Below are 17,077 nucleotides of genomic sequence, written 5' to 3'. Positions count from 1 at the left end.
GCTACGGTCGCAGGTTCGAATCCTGCCTCGGGAATGGATGTGTGTGATGTCCTTAGGTTAGTTAGGTTTAATTAGTTCTAAGTTCTAGGCGACTGATGACCTCAGAGGTTAAGTCGCATAGTGCTCAGAGCCATTTGAACCATTTTTGAACTAAAACACGTCTTTAATAGACAGAATGTCTCTCCGTTGGCTTATATTTCCTTTCTCTCCTCTTCTTAAAGCATCTAATATAGCTCGATGTTCCACAAGTTGCCTGTTCTATGTCCCAATGAAGTGAATAACTGTAGCCCCCAACGTATTGGTATTCCGGTGGCCACGATACCGTTTTCCATCATTTTGGTGTAATTCTGAAATCGCTTACCTTGTTCCTTAGTTTTCACAGAAAAAGTCAAGATGATAAAAAAGTAAATCTTCAGGGTTATCAACCAGTCTAACTTCCCAGCATCTTCTTTGTCGCCTAAGAACTTAGTAATAACGTCATTTAATCGTATACAAGCGTCGCTCCCACTCAGTCAGAGTCAGTTGTAATCGAACATCATTTTTCGAATGTCATATCTAAAGAATATGCCTTCAGTCAATTTCTCTTTGGACGTACGAGTAAACTTTTCGCAGAGATACTTGAAACATTCTCCGTCCTCTTGTAAGGCTTTCCCAAACTGTTTCAGTATTACCAATTTGTTAGCGTGTAGAGACCGTAATAGAATTTCTTTTGGCGCCACGAGGTACTTTCGCAAAAATATGACTTGTCATAGTGGTTGGAATATATACTAAGCAGCGCAAACGCTGCCATAAAAATTTCAAATTCACCTTGTCATTCTTAAGTGAAATACTACAGGAATAATTGCAAATATTCAGCGTTAATTGTAGAAAGTGTTGGGTGATACAGCTTTTTTCTTATCACATTAAAATTTAGCTCAGTAAAAGCAACAAGAGTAAGCGATTTTCAACAAAAAAAAGAAAAAGGTTTTTCCGTCAATGGCCTGTGTAACTGCTATATACCGTCGTTACAATCGCAAGCATCAGTAACTTGAGGGTCAAGAATCATCCACAAACTAGTAACACATATGTTATAATTATCACTTTTGGTTCGTCGCCACAACGGAATGAAACGAATTTTTCGTGCCATACGCGTGTCGCCTCTATTATTTGAAAGGTATCTTCAGTGTCCTGAAATATATAGATACTGTATCTGTATTCCCATTATTTCGTTCTACACACTGGACACTATACATGAGGCTATAAACGGTCCTGGTAATAAAGGTAATCTAGCCACTAAAGTATAAACAATCAAATAAACACTAGCCTGTAAACGCTCAGATTCTCTGATTTTTTCAAAGCGTCTTATTAATTTAAATATCTTCTTACAAATTTCGCAGACGTTGTTCTACACTTTTTTTGTAGCTGTTCTTCTGCTTACTGCCATTCGAAATTTCGTTTGTACAGCACAACACAGCACTGACGTTTTGGAAGTTGCTGCCAACTGTTGAATGTGTATTTGTAGTATCTGTGATGTGTGTGTGTGTCTGTGTGTGTGTGTGTGTGTGTGTGTGTGTGTGTGTGTGTGTGTGTGTGTGTGTGTGTGAGAGAGAGACAGAGACAGAGAGAGACAGAGAGAGAGATGCACTCATACATGCAGAGAGAGAGAGAGAGAGAGACAGTGAGAGAGATGCACACATACATGCAGAGAGAGAGAGAGAGAGAGAGAGAGAGAGAGAGATTTATTTCATTTGTGTGTGTGCGTGTGAATTAGCGCTTGTTTAAGTATTCTTTAGTTTTCACCACTTCCTTTATTAGATGCAAACACAAATATGTACATATTCTAGGCCACTGAAGATGTATTTCAGATACCTGGGTTGCCCAGAAAGTAATGCACTGCATTTTTTTCTTCAACAATTCTTTATTGAACATAATGAGAATTACCAACACGAAAGAATTGTGTTTCATCCACACACCCTATTTTTCTACGTAATGTCCATCCCGTTCTATGGCATTCCTCCAGTGCAAAACAAGGGCGTGTATGCCCTGTCGGTACCAATCCTTGTCCTGGTGGCGGAGCCAGTGCTTCACTGTGTGAATCACCTCCTCATCGTCCTCAAAATGTCTTCCATGAATGGCATCCTTCAATGGCCCAAACAAGTGGAAGTCCGAGGGAGTAGGTCAGGGCTGTCAGGTGTGACAGCCGTGGATGGTCTCCCCGACCGCTGCAAATCGTGGAGCTCCGCCGAAACGCCTTCTGATGACCTCACCCTCCGTGCCCAGCGATTAACTGTACTTCTGCCGACAGCAGACGCTCCATAGTTTTCACAAGCGTTTGTGAATATTTCCCAGTTTCTTTCTCTGCAGTATTCAAAGATGGCACGTTGCTTGTAAAGTGCATCATCTACAGACGCCATTTTGAAACTGTCCTGCAGCTACGCTATCTGCCGGAAGTGACGGAAACTTGTGACTCTCACTTAGGCGACTTCAAATAATACACATCTAACGTTTCGCACTTGGAGCGCTGTTTTCGGCTGAGAAAAGAACTGTTGTGCATTACTTTCTGGGCAGCCCCCGTAACAAAAGTGAAAGGATTATGGCACGAAAAAAAAAAAAAAGCCATTTCACTGAGTTGCAGTCAGACGAATGTAAAGTGATAATTGTTAACAGCATATTACACACAAGTGAGGACGACAGGACAGCAATAGTTAAAGGACAAAGAGATAAACTACATCATAGGTAGGCTAATTCGTTCCTTTCTGTTTTTAATAGTCCTTACAAAATAGACTGTGCTAAGATTCAGGCGACGGCAAATAAGTGAGAATAAGCGAGTGCAGGACGTACGTGTATGTTGATGATGCGCGGCAGCGGGTGCTTGGTGTTGGCGCCTCCCTCGATGGCGATGCCGAGCGTGGGCTTGGTCTTCTTGACGGTGATGCGCAGGTTCCCCTGCTGGTCGGGCACCACCAGCGCGCCCTGCGCACACACCACACACGGCTCCTGTAGTTAGCTCTGCTTCACACCTCGACCGAGGCACATGTAGGCACGGTTTAAGAGTTCGAGGGTTTTTTGATACTGAAAGGTGGATAATCCACCTCTACACGCTATTTACATCGGCTTCTATACTCCGTCAGCTTCTATATCTCAATTAATAAAATGTTCAGGGTTATTATGTGCAGTGGTCGAATGGATTTCACCTTAAAATCCAACGTTTCGTCCTCACCTGCGGAGGACATTTTCAAGGGGGATCGTAGCTACTTTGAATGTCCGTTTCACACCCTGGCTCGCCTAGCAACCATGGTATGGAGACGCACTCGTGCTTCCTACAGCCAACTGAGCGAGTTTGAAAGGGGTCAAACTGTGTTATTCCTAGTGGCGGGATCGTTCTTTCGGAACAGTGCCTCACAAGCTGGACGTGCTGCATCATTTGTGCAGTGGTGCTGGTATCAGTGGCCACGTGAACATTCACACACCAGTAGATGAAGTTCTGGACGCCCCCACAGCACAGATGCCCGCCAGGATCGTCGTATTGTGAGGGCAACAGTGGTAGATCGTATAGCTACCAGAGCACAGACAACAGGGCTTGTGAACAGTGTTACCAACGGTCATAGTGAGCTCCCCACCAGTTTCAAGTGCAAAAACCACCAGCAAACAACTAACAAAAATGCCGCTACTCTCGTAATCGCTAAAATTTCCACTAATATTTTAAGATTATTTTGGAAGATAACAATAAGTTTATTAGTAATTAGTTTCCTTTATTATTAAGTAATCAAATCGGGCAGTTAGGTTAGAAAATTTAAAAAGGGAAATGAACAGGTTAAAGTTAGATATAGTGGGAATTAGTGAAGTTCAGTGACAGGAGGAATAAGACTTCTGGTCAAGTGAATAGAGGACAAATACAAAATCAAGTAAGGGTAATGCAAGAGTAGGTTTAATAATGAATAAAAGAATAGTATCACGGGTAAGCTACTACAAACAGCATAGTGGACGCATTATTGTAGCCAAGACAGACACGACGCCCACACCTACCACAGTAGTACAAGGTTATATACCTACTAACACCGCAAATGATGAAGGGATTGAAGAAATGTATGATGAGATAAAAGAAATTATTCAGATAGTGAAGGGAGACGAAAATTTAGTAGTTATGGGGGACTGGAATTCGGTATTAGGAAAAGGAAGAGAGGGAAAAGTTGTGGCTGAATATGGAATGGGGGTGGGGGTGGGTAAGGAATGAAAGATGAAGCCGCCAGGTAGAATTTTGCACAGGGCAAACCTTAGTCATAGCTAATACTTGGTTTAAGAATCATGAAAGAAGGCTGTATACGTGGAAGAGGCCTGGAGTCTGTGGAAGGTTTCAGATGGATTATATAATGGTAAGACAGGTTTTAAATTGTGAGCTATTTCCAGGGGCAGATGTGGACTCTGACCACAATTTATTGGTTATGAACTGTAGATTAAAACTGAAGAAACTGCAAAAAGATGGGATTTTAAGGAGATGGGACCTCGATAAATTGAAAGAACTAGACGTTGTAGAGAGTATCACAGAGAGCATCAAGGAACGATTGACAGGAACGGGGGAAAGAAATACAGTAGAAGAAGAATGGGTAGCTTTGAGGGATGAAATAGTGAAGGGAGCAGAGGATCAAATAGGTAATAAGATCAGGGACGGTAGAAAACCTTGGGCACTAGTAGAGATATTGAATTTAATTGATGAAAGGAGAAAATATAAAAACGCAGTAAACGAAGCAGCCAAAGAGGAATACAAACGTCTTAAAAATGAGATCGACAGGAAGAGCAAAATGGCTAAGCAGGGATGGCTAGAGGACAAATGTAAGGATGTAGAGGCTTATCTCACTAGGGGTGAGATAGATAGTGCCTACAGGAAAATTAAAGAGATGTTTGGAGAAAAGAAGACCACTTATATGAATATCAAGAGCTCAGATGGAAACCCAGTTCTAAGGAAAAAAGGGAAAGCAGAAAGGTGGAAAGAGTATAGAGAGGGTCTATACAAGGGCGATGTACTTGAGGACAATATTATGGAAATGGAAGAGGATGAAGATGAAGATGAAATGGGATATATGATACTGGGTGAAGAGTTTGATAGACCACTGAAAGACCTAAGTCGAAACAAGGCCCCGGGAGTAGGCAGTATTCCATAATAATTAATATTTAACTAATGAGAGCCTTGGGAAAGCCAGCCCTGACAAAACTCTACCATCTGGTGAGCAGGATGTATGAGTCAGGCGAAATACCCTCAGACTTCAAGAAGAGTATAATAATTCCAATCCCAAAGAAAGCAGGTGTTGACAGATGTGAAAACTGCCGAACTATCAGTTTAATAAGTCACAACTGCAAAATACTAATTCGAATTCTTTACAGACAGATGGAAAAACTGGTAGAAGCCGACCTCGGTGGTGATCAGTTTGGATTCCGTACAAATACTGGAACACGTGAGGCAATACTGACGCTATGACTTATCTTAGAAGATAGATTAAGGAAAGGCAAAGCTACGTTTCTAGCATTTGTAGAGTTAGAGAAAACTTTTGACAATGTAAACTGGAATACTCTTTCACATTCTGAAGGTGGCAGAGGTAAAATGCAGGGAGCGAAAGGCTGTTTACAATTTGTACAGAAACCAGATGGCAGTTATAAGAGTCGAAGGGCATGAAAGGGAAGCAGTGGTTGGTAAGGGAGTGAGACAGAGTTATAGCCTATCCCCGATGTTATTCAATCTATATGTTGAGCAAGCAGTAAAGGAAATAAAAATTTGGAGTAGGAATTAAAATCCATGGAGAAGAAATAAAAACTTTGATTTTTGTCGATGACATTGTAATTCCGTCAGAGACAGCAAAGGACCTGCAAGAGCAGTTTAACGGAAAGGACAGTGTCTTGAAAGGAGGATAAAAGATGAACACTAACAAAAACAAAACGAGGATACTGTAATGTAATCGTTTTAAATCTGGTGATGCTGAAGGAATGGGATTAGGAAATGAGACACTTAAAGACGTAGATGAACTTTGTTATTTGGGGAGCAAAATAACTGATGGTGGTGGAAATAGAGGGGATATAAAATGTAGACTTGCAATGGCAAGGAAAGCGTTTCTGAAGAAGAGAAATTTGTTAACATCGAGTATAGGTTTAGGTGTCAGGAAGTCTTCTCTGAAAGTATTTGTGTGGAGTGTAGGCACGTACGATAGTGAAACATGGACGATAAATAGTTTAGACAAGAAGAGAATAGAAGCTTTCGAAATGTGGTGCTACAGAAGAATACTGAAGATAAAATGGGTAGATCACGTAACTAATGAGGAGGTACTGAATAGAATTTGCCTCGAGATGACTGGGTGTTTGTGTTGTCCTCATCATTGCATCATCATTCATGGAAGTGGCGAGCTTGGTCTGAGCAAAGTTTGGGAATTTGTACGGGCGCTGATAACCGCGCAGTTGGGCACCCTACAAACCAAACGTCATCATCATCATCATCACCTGAATAGAACTGGGGAGGAGAGGAATTTGTGGCACAACTTGACTAGAAGAAGGGACCGGTTCGTAGGACATGTTCTGAAGCATCAAGGGATCACCAGTTTAGTATTGGAGGGCAGTGTGGAGGTTGAAAATCGTAGAGGGAGATCAAGGGATGAATACACTAAGCAGATTCACAAGGATGTAGGTTGCATAGTTACTTGGAGATGAAGAAGCTTGCATGGAGAGCTACATCAAATCAGTCTCTGGACTGAAGACCACAACAACAACAATAAAATATTCACAATCATTAAATGAAAATACAATGAATAAATCAGAAAGTCAAGGTCAGGAAAATACAAAAAGTTCTATAACTCCAACTAATTATATAAATGAATTCGTCTTCTTCAGAGAAATCACTTTTGTCTGCATCATCATCATCGTCGTCGGTTTCAGATTGAAACGATTCTTTGGCACTGATTTATTTTACAACGTTTGTTGGAATTTCATATTCATTGCAGTATTTTCCTTCCAACCTCAAACCACAGCGTATTCTTGATATAGCAGTTAAAAGATTTAATTTCGTTTTATTCCTCTGCTTGTTTTTTATTACAATCATTATTAAATAGTCTCTCAACATCAGCATTGGAATGAGACAGTATTAGGAGAGTAACAGGAAAAGTCACTAATTCCTCAAATCTGGATTCCTCTTGAGCATCTCTGAAATGCAATACTTCATTCCAAAACTTTTTTGTATCTTTGATCTCGTTCCAGTTCAACAAATGAATTAGTCGCCGCTGATCATCCACTCTTGCTGTAAATTCTATACTTTTATTGAACTGAGCCATTTTATATCAGTTAGATATTCTTTGTTGTGATTAAGTGCTTGTTCAACAATTAATCTGGGAATATTTTCATCACCGCCAAATTTTCTGGAAACCTGTTTTTTATTTCTCCAATCAGACTTAATACAAATGTTATGCACCGATTACGCAACATTTCTTCGTCTTCCCATGGTAATCCTTTTTCTCTCATTTAAAGCAACTGCTTTTCAAAGCAGAATCCCGGATAACATCTTTGATCGAAGAAATTACGAATATTATGAGTAAAAGTACTAACTTTATTTGCAGGTAACGTAACATTGCTGAGAAGCGTATCTATCAGGTTTGTCAGCTCATCAAAGAATTTTATGAGATATGTATGTTTCGACTCGAACATTTTATTGACTCTGTTTATTTCAATTAATATTGGATATAAAATGGCTCTGAGCACTATGCGACTTAACTTCTGAGGTCATCATTCGCCTGGAACTTAGAACTAATTAAACCTAACTAACGTAAGGACATCACACACATCCATGCCCGAGGCAGGATTCGAACCTGCGACCGTAGCGGTCGCTCGACTCCAGACTGTAGTGCCCAGAACCGCACGGCCACTCCGGCCGGCTTGGCTATAAAAATGAAATACGAGTATATGCGTAACTTACCTCGTTCGCATACATAGCGTGCAGAAACTCTGACGTGTGACATCTTTCGCGCACTTTAGCTACGGAAAAATGTGTTTTTTATAGTCCGTGAGACGAGTGATTGGTACTGACAGTTCCGGCGGGCAGACGGCGCTGTTGCCGAACGTGGCTCACAGCACGCGGCGCCCTGTCTGCTACACGCATTCTCTAGCAGCAGAAATAAAAGCGAGACACAATACAAGTCGTATTGGTACGCGTGAGTTTATTTAAAGTTGATGCTTGAAATATATTAACTCGAAAACTGATAAGAGCTATTTAGTACAAGGATCTAAGATGCTGAAACATAATAAAGTTATTTGTTAAACTTCACAACTAAAATGAAAACTATTTTCGCAAGTTGCTGAACATTAGCAGTTTTGGTTTCCATTGTTAAGTATTAGCATTATTAATTTGTTCTACTACAAGCTACAGAATAATTGGTCAGTGTAGTAAGAGTTATAATCTGAAGAAAGTACTGACAATATGATGATCTGGTTGTAGATCGATAGCAAACTCCCTCCTTACATTCCTGAATACGTTGTAGTTACTGTAATGTAGAAACACCACTCACATCACTGTCAGAATCTGATTTGACATTGTCTTCCTCAGCACTACTCGAACTATCACTGCTCTCTCCCAGATGTATAATTAAATTTTCGATGCATTCTTCCACAACCCCTTCGGTTTTGGCCGCCTCTCTGATGGCACTTGCAGTGCTGTTTACAATTTTAGCCCACGTCTCGCTTGTCACTTTATTGATAGCTGCTGGAAGGAGAGTTTCCACTTCAGAGATCGTGAATTTTTTATTGTTTGCAGCAATGTAATTTTTTATCTGCGCCCACACTCCTTCAATTGCATTGAAGTGACAGTGGTATGGAGGAAGCCGAACGATTTCATGCCAGTGCCTTTTAGCAATCTCGTCAATTACATATGTTGGAAATTAGGGTTTCTTTTGTGCCACAATTTCGAGCAGTTCCGCCTTCCTTAAATCTTCTCTGAAATCTATTTTTCACCGTTTCAACCACTGAACGATATCGTCTTTTTTTGTTGCCAAGGTTGGTGCCTTATCGTGAACAACGGAATGATAAGGCGCATTGTCCATAACAATCACTGATGGACTTGTCAGATTCGTCATAAGCGATGTCTCGAACCATTCTTGAAATACTACACTGTTCATTTCTTCATGGTAATCTCCCGTCTTTTTTGACCGAAACATTTTCAAGCAGTTTGGCACAAAACCTTTCGATGTTCCTGCATGTAAGACAATAATACGCCCTCCTTTGCCAACAGGCACTGCCATTGTCCCCTCGGGCGTTCCATCATTCCAGCCTCTACGTAAAGAATGGCTGGCATTGACCCAAGTTTCATCTAACCACACTATACTTTCGAATTCCACACCCATGATCCTGCGCAGAAATCTGCACCGCCATGCAACTACATCTGTCCTTTCCATTAATATTTTGCGTCCGTTAAACAGTGAATAGCTGAAGCCTATGTCTTTCAACACTGTACGCAATGAAAATTTGCTCCCTTTAAAAAGATCGTCTTTCTGAAGCGACACCTGTAATTTAGATAGAGTGGGATGTTCCCTTCTCTTATAATAGCTGTATATATGACGACGAATAGCGTCTTTCTGAAAATCGTCCAAAGCTGTCACCTGCTTATTTCTCGGTCGCTTCTTTCCTAGTGTGTGCAGCTTTGTTGTGCCACTCTTGTCACAATCTACACTATACTGTTCTTTCCCTATCTTTACAGCAGTGTTCTTACTTATTTTCAATGCTGCTGCAGTTCTCTTCACAACCTGAACAACAGGAATTAAGGGCCCATCTTTGTCCTTTTCTTTCTCAAAGTAATCCCTCACAGAGCACACGAATTCACGGGCCTGGGTGTGTAGCACACTTTTCTTCCTCCGTTTCACTTCTTGTGTTGGGCTGGTACTACCCGCCGCACTAGACATTGTTTACAACGAAACATAAATAAAGAAACACTAAAAACAACAAAAACGAAATAAACTGCGAATTCAACTTCAGACGAACGACCGCACCGCCTGCACGCGAGACACTGGTAAGTTTCATAAGCGCGCGCGACCGGGTTTCAGAGCGGCAACGCGGCCCTTGCTACCCGCTCAAAGTCAGGCCGTCATTGGTTGCCTGCCTGCGGTCGCTAGGCAACGGAAAGACGATACCGAGCTGTCAATACCAAAGACTCGTCTCCCAGACTATAGCTCTGACCATTACGTGTATATTCTTTATACAGCGGATTCTATTGATAATTACCTTGTCTGACACACTTGAACTATTTTTAACGGTTTCTGACCATCGTTGATGGTTTTATATAGCTCCTTATAAAGAGATTGTCTGGAAGAGGAGTGACTAAAACAATCATATGGGTCTTTAACTAAAAACACGAAATTTCTCGGTAAAAATTCTTATGCAGCAGCTGAAACAACCATTTGCAAGGAATGGCACAAGCAACATACTAAAATCAGGTGTGGTACTTCTCTTCAGTTTTGTAAATACTCCGTTATTTACTCCAAACAACAGAGACACTACCTGTACCAATGCCCATGCAATTTTCAAGTCGTTGAAGTGTCTTGTTTATAGCAGAGACAATAGCTTCAGCATTACCCTCGTGCAGTTCAGCAAAGTCGAGGTATGTAGATAGTATTTTTTGGTATAATTTACTGTAATAAGCTACAATTTACATACAGCAATATCGGTAGATTCATCAGTTCATAAGCTAAATCTTGGTTTAGAACGTCAGTGAAATGCGGTGCTAACACGTATTTGATGGCTGAGTTGCACTTAGTTCGGTGCAGCTGAACGTTTTCGACATCTCTTTGATGTTGTGATTGATTACCTCTCCCAAAAGGTCGACTACACCTATACTAGCAGCATGGCTGTGAATAATGCAAGTCTTGCTTCTTACTTTTTTTTTGATTCCCATTGGTCTCTGACTTAAAAGCAATTTTACGCTGCATAGTTACAACCTGGAACAATTTATTTAGAGAGTTGTCAAAGATGTAAAACCGGTCAATTGAATGACTAATCACTTTTAAAAAAGGTTGCTTATCTTTTTATTTTGTAGATGCTTCTTTGACATCCCATGAAACTTCAAATCTCCATATTGATTCTTTAAAACTGTACCACAAAATTTGCACTTCGCTACCTGACCAGTGGTACTTTCAATAACTTTAGGCCAATCTTTTAAATGTGGGTGTCGAAGCCAAAAATCCCGAAACTTTTGCATATATTGTGGTTTCAGCATAGTTATACACGTGTGAAGTCGTGAAATAACGCCATACACTGGTAATTGCAACGGTGCAGTGCACACCACGAACGACTGCAGTCGAGTTACTTTTTCTACGCATCTAACCTGACGCATCCTGCGCGAGCCAACAAGCGCTCACTGGTTATTCGAAGCGACAATGAAATAGATGAGCACCCATTGTTTGAAACCAGTTGTGCACTCCCTGCGCCTGCGCAAGCAACTAGTTGCTACTAAATACTGTTGACTCTACAGGGAATTCGCGCACGTAGTCTGTCGAATGTGGTGGTTCGTTTGATGTCACATTGTGATACAGCAGTGTTGTCTTCGCAGTAAAAGTCAAATATTCCTGATATCAAATAAAGTAGAAATAACATAATTCGAAACATACAAATAGCTTAGTGGTTAGAGATCACGTTTTCAATAACTGAATTTGAATTCTACTAAACTACTATAAAATCCACCAGCCACTGGAAGAAATATTTCGCCACTAAAATGAGGGTGGAAACCACCAGTTTTAGTGGAAAATCCATGAAGTTGGCAACACTACAGTTGTGAGCCCAGACGTGTCAACACGAACTGTTGCGAACCGGTCATTAGCAATGGGGCTATGGGCACGCACACCTCTACCCCGTCTTCTACTCGCGCCACATCGTTGTGCATGGCTCGAGGATAAGTTGGAAGGCGCGTTCTAGTCTTCAGTGATGAAAACAGATTCTGGCCGCATGCAAGAGATGGTTGTTTGCGTAAAGGAAGTAGACGTGGTGAGCGCTGCCTGGTATAGTGAAACACTGGGCCCACTCCATGCCTTGTGGTTTAGGTTGTGATAAGGTATAACTTACCTGGAGGGGACACTACCAGTGCTCGGTACGCGTAGACTGTCATTAGACCATTTCTTTGCCATTCTTGTAACAGGAAGGTGAACTGTTGTTTCAGTGGGATAATGCTCGCCCAGAAAGACGTGCAGCAACTTCCCAGACCAGCATGATCTCTGGACTTGTCCTCAATCGAGCATGTGTCTGATACGATGGGATGAGGATTGACTCGTGTGACTCGTCAACCGACAACTCTTGCAGAACTACATGAGCAAAGGAACAAAGACGATCTGTGGAAGAATAATTTATTCAATATGGCAGCCAGTATCCCCCATCGCTGTATGACGTCACACCGATGCCCCCCCCCCCCCTGGAAATGGCAGGAAATAGGGCAATTAGGGTACCTTTCCCAAACCTAACTTCTCCACCCCTCCCCCCACTCCTATGTGCCCATCCCTCCTATGATGTCAGCTCCAGAAATGGTAGGAAACAGTTAATCTCTGCCCAGCTGCCGGAGAGGAAGGTTAGATTAGTGTACTTTACTTATTTTTGGTGCAAAAGGGTTATTCTGTGCTGGAGAGGAAGGCACAGAATTTTATTTGTTTATAGCTCAATTGGTCTACCTCCAGTACCCTAACTCAGAGACATGTGTGTGTTTGCCTTGACATGCAGGGACCAACTGAGCTTCGAGTTCGCACTACAACTGTCCGAGGGCGCTGCTGGCCTCCCCACTCCGAGCCTCATGCACTCCCTCCACGCCTATGATGTCATGCGTCCGCCCACCACCACTCCTCCCCAGGAAATGGTAGGAATCCGTCAGTCTCTGCCCAGCCGCCGGAGAGGAATGTTAGGTTAATGTACTTTATTTATTTTTGGTGGGAAACTGAAGTAAAGATAGCTCATAATTACACATCTATGTGCAGATTGCTACATAACGAGTGCCTAAAATCGCAGTAGGGCTCATAACTGACGATGTCGCACAACTGGTGTTATCCTGCTGGGAAAAAGTCCGTGGTACCACTTGAAACTAGTAGCAGGCGAAATCAAAATATAGGACGCTCCCTTCACCTACAAGCCAAAATATATCTCTCTCCTTCACTTGTGAATTGCCGGAAATAAAACTATAAGCTTCAGTCTGTGCTAAGCTCTTGGATACGATGGCAATAGGTCTTTGCAATATGTTCAGCGGAAGAGAAGTTGTTGGTGTCGGACAAAGAAGTGGTTAATGACTATATCAGCTGTAATTATGCAGCTGAGGACCGTGTCCAAAGCTTCCTGGATGTTGGTTGGAAGGCGAAGAAAATGGTGGAGCGTAAGAAGAAGAAGAAAAAGAAGAATATTGTATAAGCACACACGGGAAAATCAGAGCAATTACATATTCCAAAGTTCATATGTATTTCAAAACCCACAACATATCGTGAAAAAGGCGCAGACACACAGCAGATCAGATGTCTAAAATATTCGCCTAGAATCCGAAGGACTGTCCCACAGACGAGACAAATTGTGGTGTCACCGCCAGACACCACACTTGCTAGGTGGTAGCTTAAATCGGCCGCGGTCCATTTAGTGCATGTCGGACCCGCGTGTCGCCACTGTGTGATCGCAGACCGAGCGCCACCACAAGGCAGGTCTCGAGATACGGGATAGCACTCGCCCCAGTTGTACGACGACTTTGCTAGCGACTACACTGACGAAGCCTTTCTCTCCTTTTGCCGAGAGACAGTTAGAATAGCCTTCAGCTAAGTCCATGGCTACGACCTAGCAAGGCGCCATTAGCCTTAAATAGTTTGATAGTTATCGTATGAAATGTCTCATCAAGAACGTTGTAAACCAATGACGGATTAAAAGTTAAGTATTCCCAAAGCAACGTACTTTTCTTTATAGCAATTCATTGAGCGTCCTGTTTCAGACTTCAAGATATTCTGCGTGAGCTTATAGCGTGCCTATCGGCCCCCTCAAAATAACACTGTGTCGGCACTTCTGTCGACACATCACAAATGACTGGAATTTTCAGTGAATTTGTGATGTCGTACAAGTACTGGTCTCTAGAGACTCTAAAGCCACAGCGGCGGGCGGGCAGCATCCCGCCTGTTGAGGCCGGTTTGGCTGGACTTGTCTCTGAACACTCGAACAAAAAGGACATCACGTGACTCTCTGACGTCATGGAACTTTCCGTAGATGCCTTGTTCTACCACTGTCTTGTTCTAACCAGTCTGTAGTGACTTCTATGCTCCATGCAAAAGCTGCCTTGTGACTCTCTGACGTCTAGGAACTTCCTGTGAATGGAGCATCCTGCATGGTTCTTACTGAATGTACCCACCAAAATTCTACTGCTGGTGTGTGAACACTGTCTGCCACTTTCTACAGACGGACAAATTGCGAGAATTTCAGCGATATACTATTTTTGTGCAGATCGAAAAAAAACATGTAGCAGTCATGTTGCACTGACAGTCAAAGCCTGCATGAAATACGTAAACTATTGCCAAAGATACTTAGTCAGTTACGATGCTCCGCTGCTGTCGAAGAAAACTTCAATTTTTCGGGGTGAAACCGATCTCCAACAAGGCTATATCACCACAAACGATTGTACCACCATGCCATGTCGCATGTTCGCAGTTCATATTCAGCACCATACAAGATCATCCTACATATACCTATCGATCACGAGGCCCTACTACATATACTGCGAAGACACACAGATCCCATAAACAGAGGCACATGTGTCGTATACAGTCGCGGTGTTAGATATTCCCCGTTAGGTCGGTCAGTCATCCACAGCGGGGATCTACGACCTCGCTGATTGGTCCCCCGTTTCCCCCCAAATCAACCAACCAACCAACCAACCATCCGCCGTGGCCAACGGTCACGAGGCAACTGACCCCTGCACCTGCTGGTCTGATGCGTGATTGGGGCGCACTCCGTGGATAGTGGTCCCTCCCCAAACTGGTGTACGAAGGCTATGCTGGCTCCTCTGGCACAATGACGTCTGCTGACATTACTGTTACCAGATGGTCCTGCCTATTGCCGTGGTTTCTACAACGAGTTGCACCGTTCTCCAGAATCTGGAATTACAAGAATGTTTACCATCTGAGCTTTGTCGAAGAGAAAGGCTTTCGTCAGTCACGAAATAATTTACCGACCTCGAAACCGGTTTTACACGCCAAAAACCCACGATATTTGCGGCAATTTTATGCTGAAATCGAATAGTAACATACGAAAGTTTCCAGAATTTCATGCATTTTCACATAGTTTTCCGGAATATCGTACCATTTATGCGACTATTCTCGATATCGAACGCATGCCAGTATGATACCGATCGCTTGCAGAGTATAATTCTGAATATAAAAAGTGGATATTATGTCTTTAGAGAGCCGAACATTTAGCGTGGGACATGCTGCAATCCGTTGAGTAACTTGAAACTTATCTTCTTGCGTGAAATCTCGGAAACAGAGGAAATTGGTAGTTCCACTTGTATTTTTTAACGAATACCGATGTCAGTGATATGACAGATTCTTGCAAGTCATTAAAGGTATTTCTCGGAAAGACTAGCCGCCTGGAACAATAGTGAAATACCTGAATATTCGCCGCAAATGAAGAACTGAGCAGTCGACGGTGGTGCGCTTTCAAATGTTCTGGATATGCCGGCACTGTCTAAAAGTGGTCATCAGCTATGTAAAATATGGCTCATGTAGTAAAAACATTAGGCTTGTAAAAAGCTACTCTTTGATGCTTTTCATTGCTGATAGCTCTATTCCACCCTCATACTTATAACTGACGGGTGCGGTTCTAGGCGCTACAGTCCGGAACCGCGAGACCGCTACGGTCGCAGGTTCGAATCTTGCCTCGGCATGGATGTGTGTGATGTCCTTAGGTTAGTTAGGTTTAAGTAGTTCTAAGTTCTAGGGGACTGATGGCCTCAGAAGTTGAGTCCCATTCTAACTGCCGGAAATTTTCAGCACTGGAGTACGGTCTCCTGTGCGTGTTCCCATTCGTCAGACTTAGTATTACGCGTTAAACGAGTGTTATTTACCACAACAGTTTCACTGCATCCCTTCACTTAGTGTGTCAGACTGGTCAAATCTATTCTTTGACACCTTTCATTGCTGATACCTTCATACCTATACCCGCAGGAAGCTTTTATGGTCTGTCGTTCGTTGGATTTAGTATTTTTCAGAGATGTCCACAGTATGACGTATCCGAAAAAATTGACAGAGACACTGCAATGCTGTGTAACCTAGTTCACATTACCTTGACGACGGAGTTCACTCAAAAATCCTTCCTAAATGCACTTACAGATCGTGTGCAAAGACCATAGCGACAGCTGGCAAGCGTGGTCTCAAGTGCCGGGTGAGACGGCATGTTGAGTCCTATTACGGTTTTACAAGACTGACTTGGTCTATTCTGCAGGATCCAAACATAAATATGCACACAGCCTCACATGTATAGATGGATGAGAGCAAACAGAAGCTGTTGTCGATCTAGAACAAAAGCATACTTTCGCAACACGTGTGTGAATGTGTGTGTGTGTGTGTGTGTGTGTGTGTGTGTGTGTGTGTGTGTGTGTGTGCGGGTGGGTGGGTGCATGCGCGTGCGTGTGTTTGTGATTACGCGATATGCGGCTCCTTTCGTAAATAATTGATCCTGTTGGTCATTTTCACATACGACGTCCTTCGTAAGATACATCTCTCTAACCTCCCCACTGTCAAAACTTTCAAGAGCAGCCTCCAATAAGACCGCTATTTCCAGAGCATCCTCCCGTTAACACTAAAAGTTTTCTTAGCAGACAGAGAGGTAACATCTGTCGGAACCAAAAACTTCTTTGTAAACAAAATTCCTCTCTACAAAATCTCACGAACCATACGTTCTCTGGCTTCAAAGACATTCCTGAGTGCCGAAGAGAAACGCTTTCTGCACACCAAAACAAATCCGCTTTGTGAAGAATAGCAAAATACATGTTGCCGGCCAACCCTTGCCAAATGTATATCCCCACCTCGGATTCACAGCAACCGAGCAAACACAGGTTTTCACATTGCTAAAGTGTCGTGAGAATAGA

The 17,077-nt window shown here is 42.5% G+C and overlaps 1 protein-coding gene across 1 annotated transcript in view; it reads right to left on the bottom strand.

Moving 5' to 3' along the window:
- LOC124616688 (whirlin-like) overlaps positions 1-17,077 on the bottom strand; it is a 115,855-nt gene that overhangs the window by 42,530 nt on the left and 56,248 nt on the right. The window contains exon 2 of the mRNA XM_047145023.1: positions 2,821-2,952. Coding sequence (XP_047000979.1) covers positions 2,821-2,952 — 132 coding nt within the window. The remainder of the gene's footprint in view (positions 1-2,820; positions 2,953-17,077) is intronic.

The sequence above is a fragment of the Schistocerca americana genome, chromosome 5 (assembly GCF_021461395.2).
Source record: "Schistocerca americana isolate TAMUIC-IGC-003095 chromosome 5, iqSchAmer2.1, whole genome shotgun sequence".
Lineage (NCBI taxonomy): Eukaryota > Metazoa > Arthropoda > Insecta > Orthoptera > Acrididae > Schistocerca > Schistocerca americana.
The sequence above is the reverse complement of the archived record's forward strand: the minus strand, read 5'-3'. Positions and strand labels throughout refer to the sequence as shown.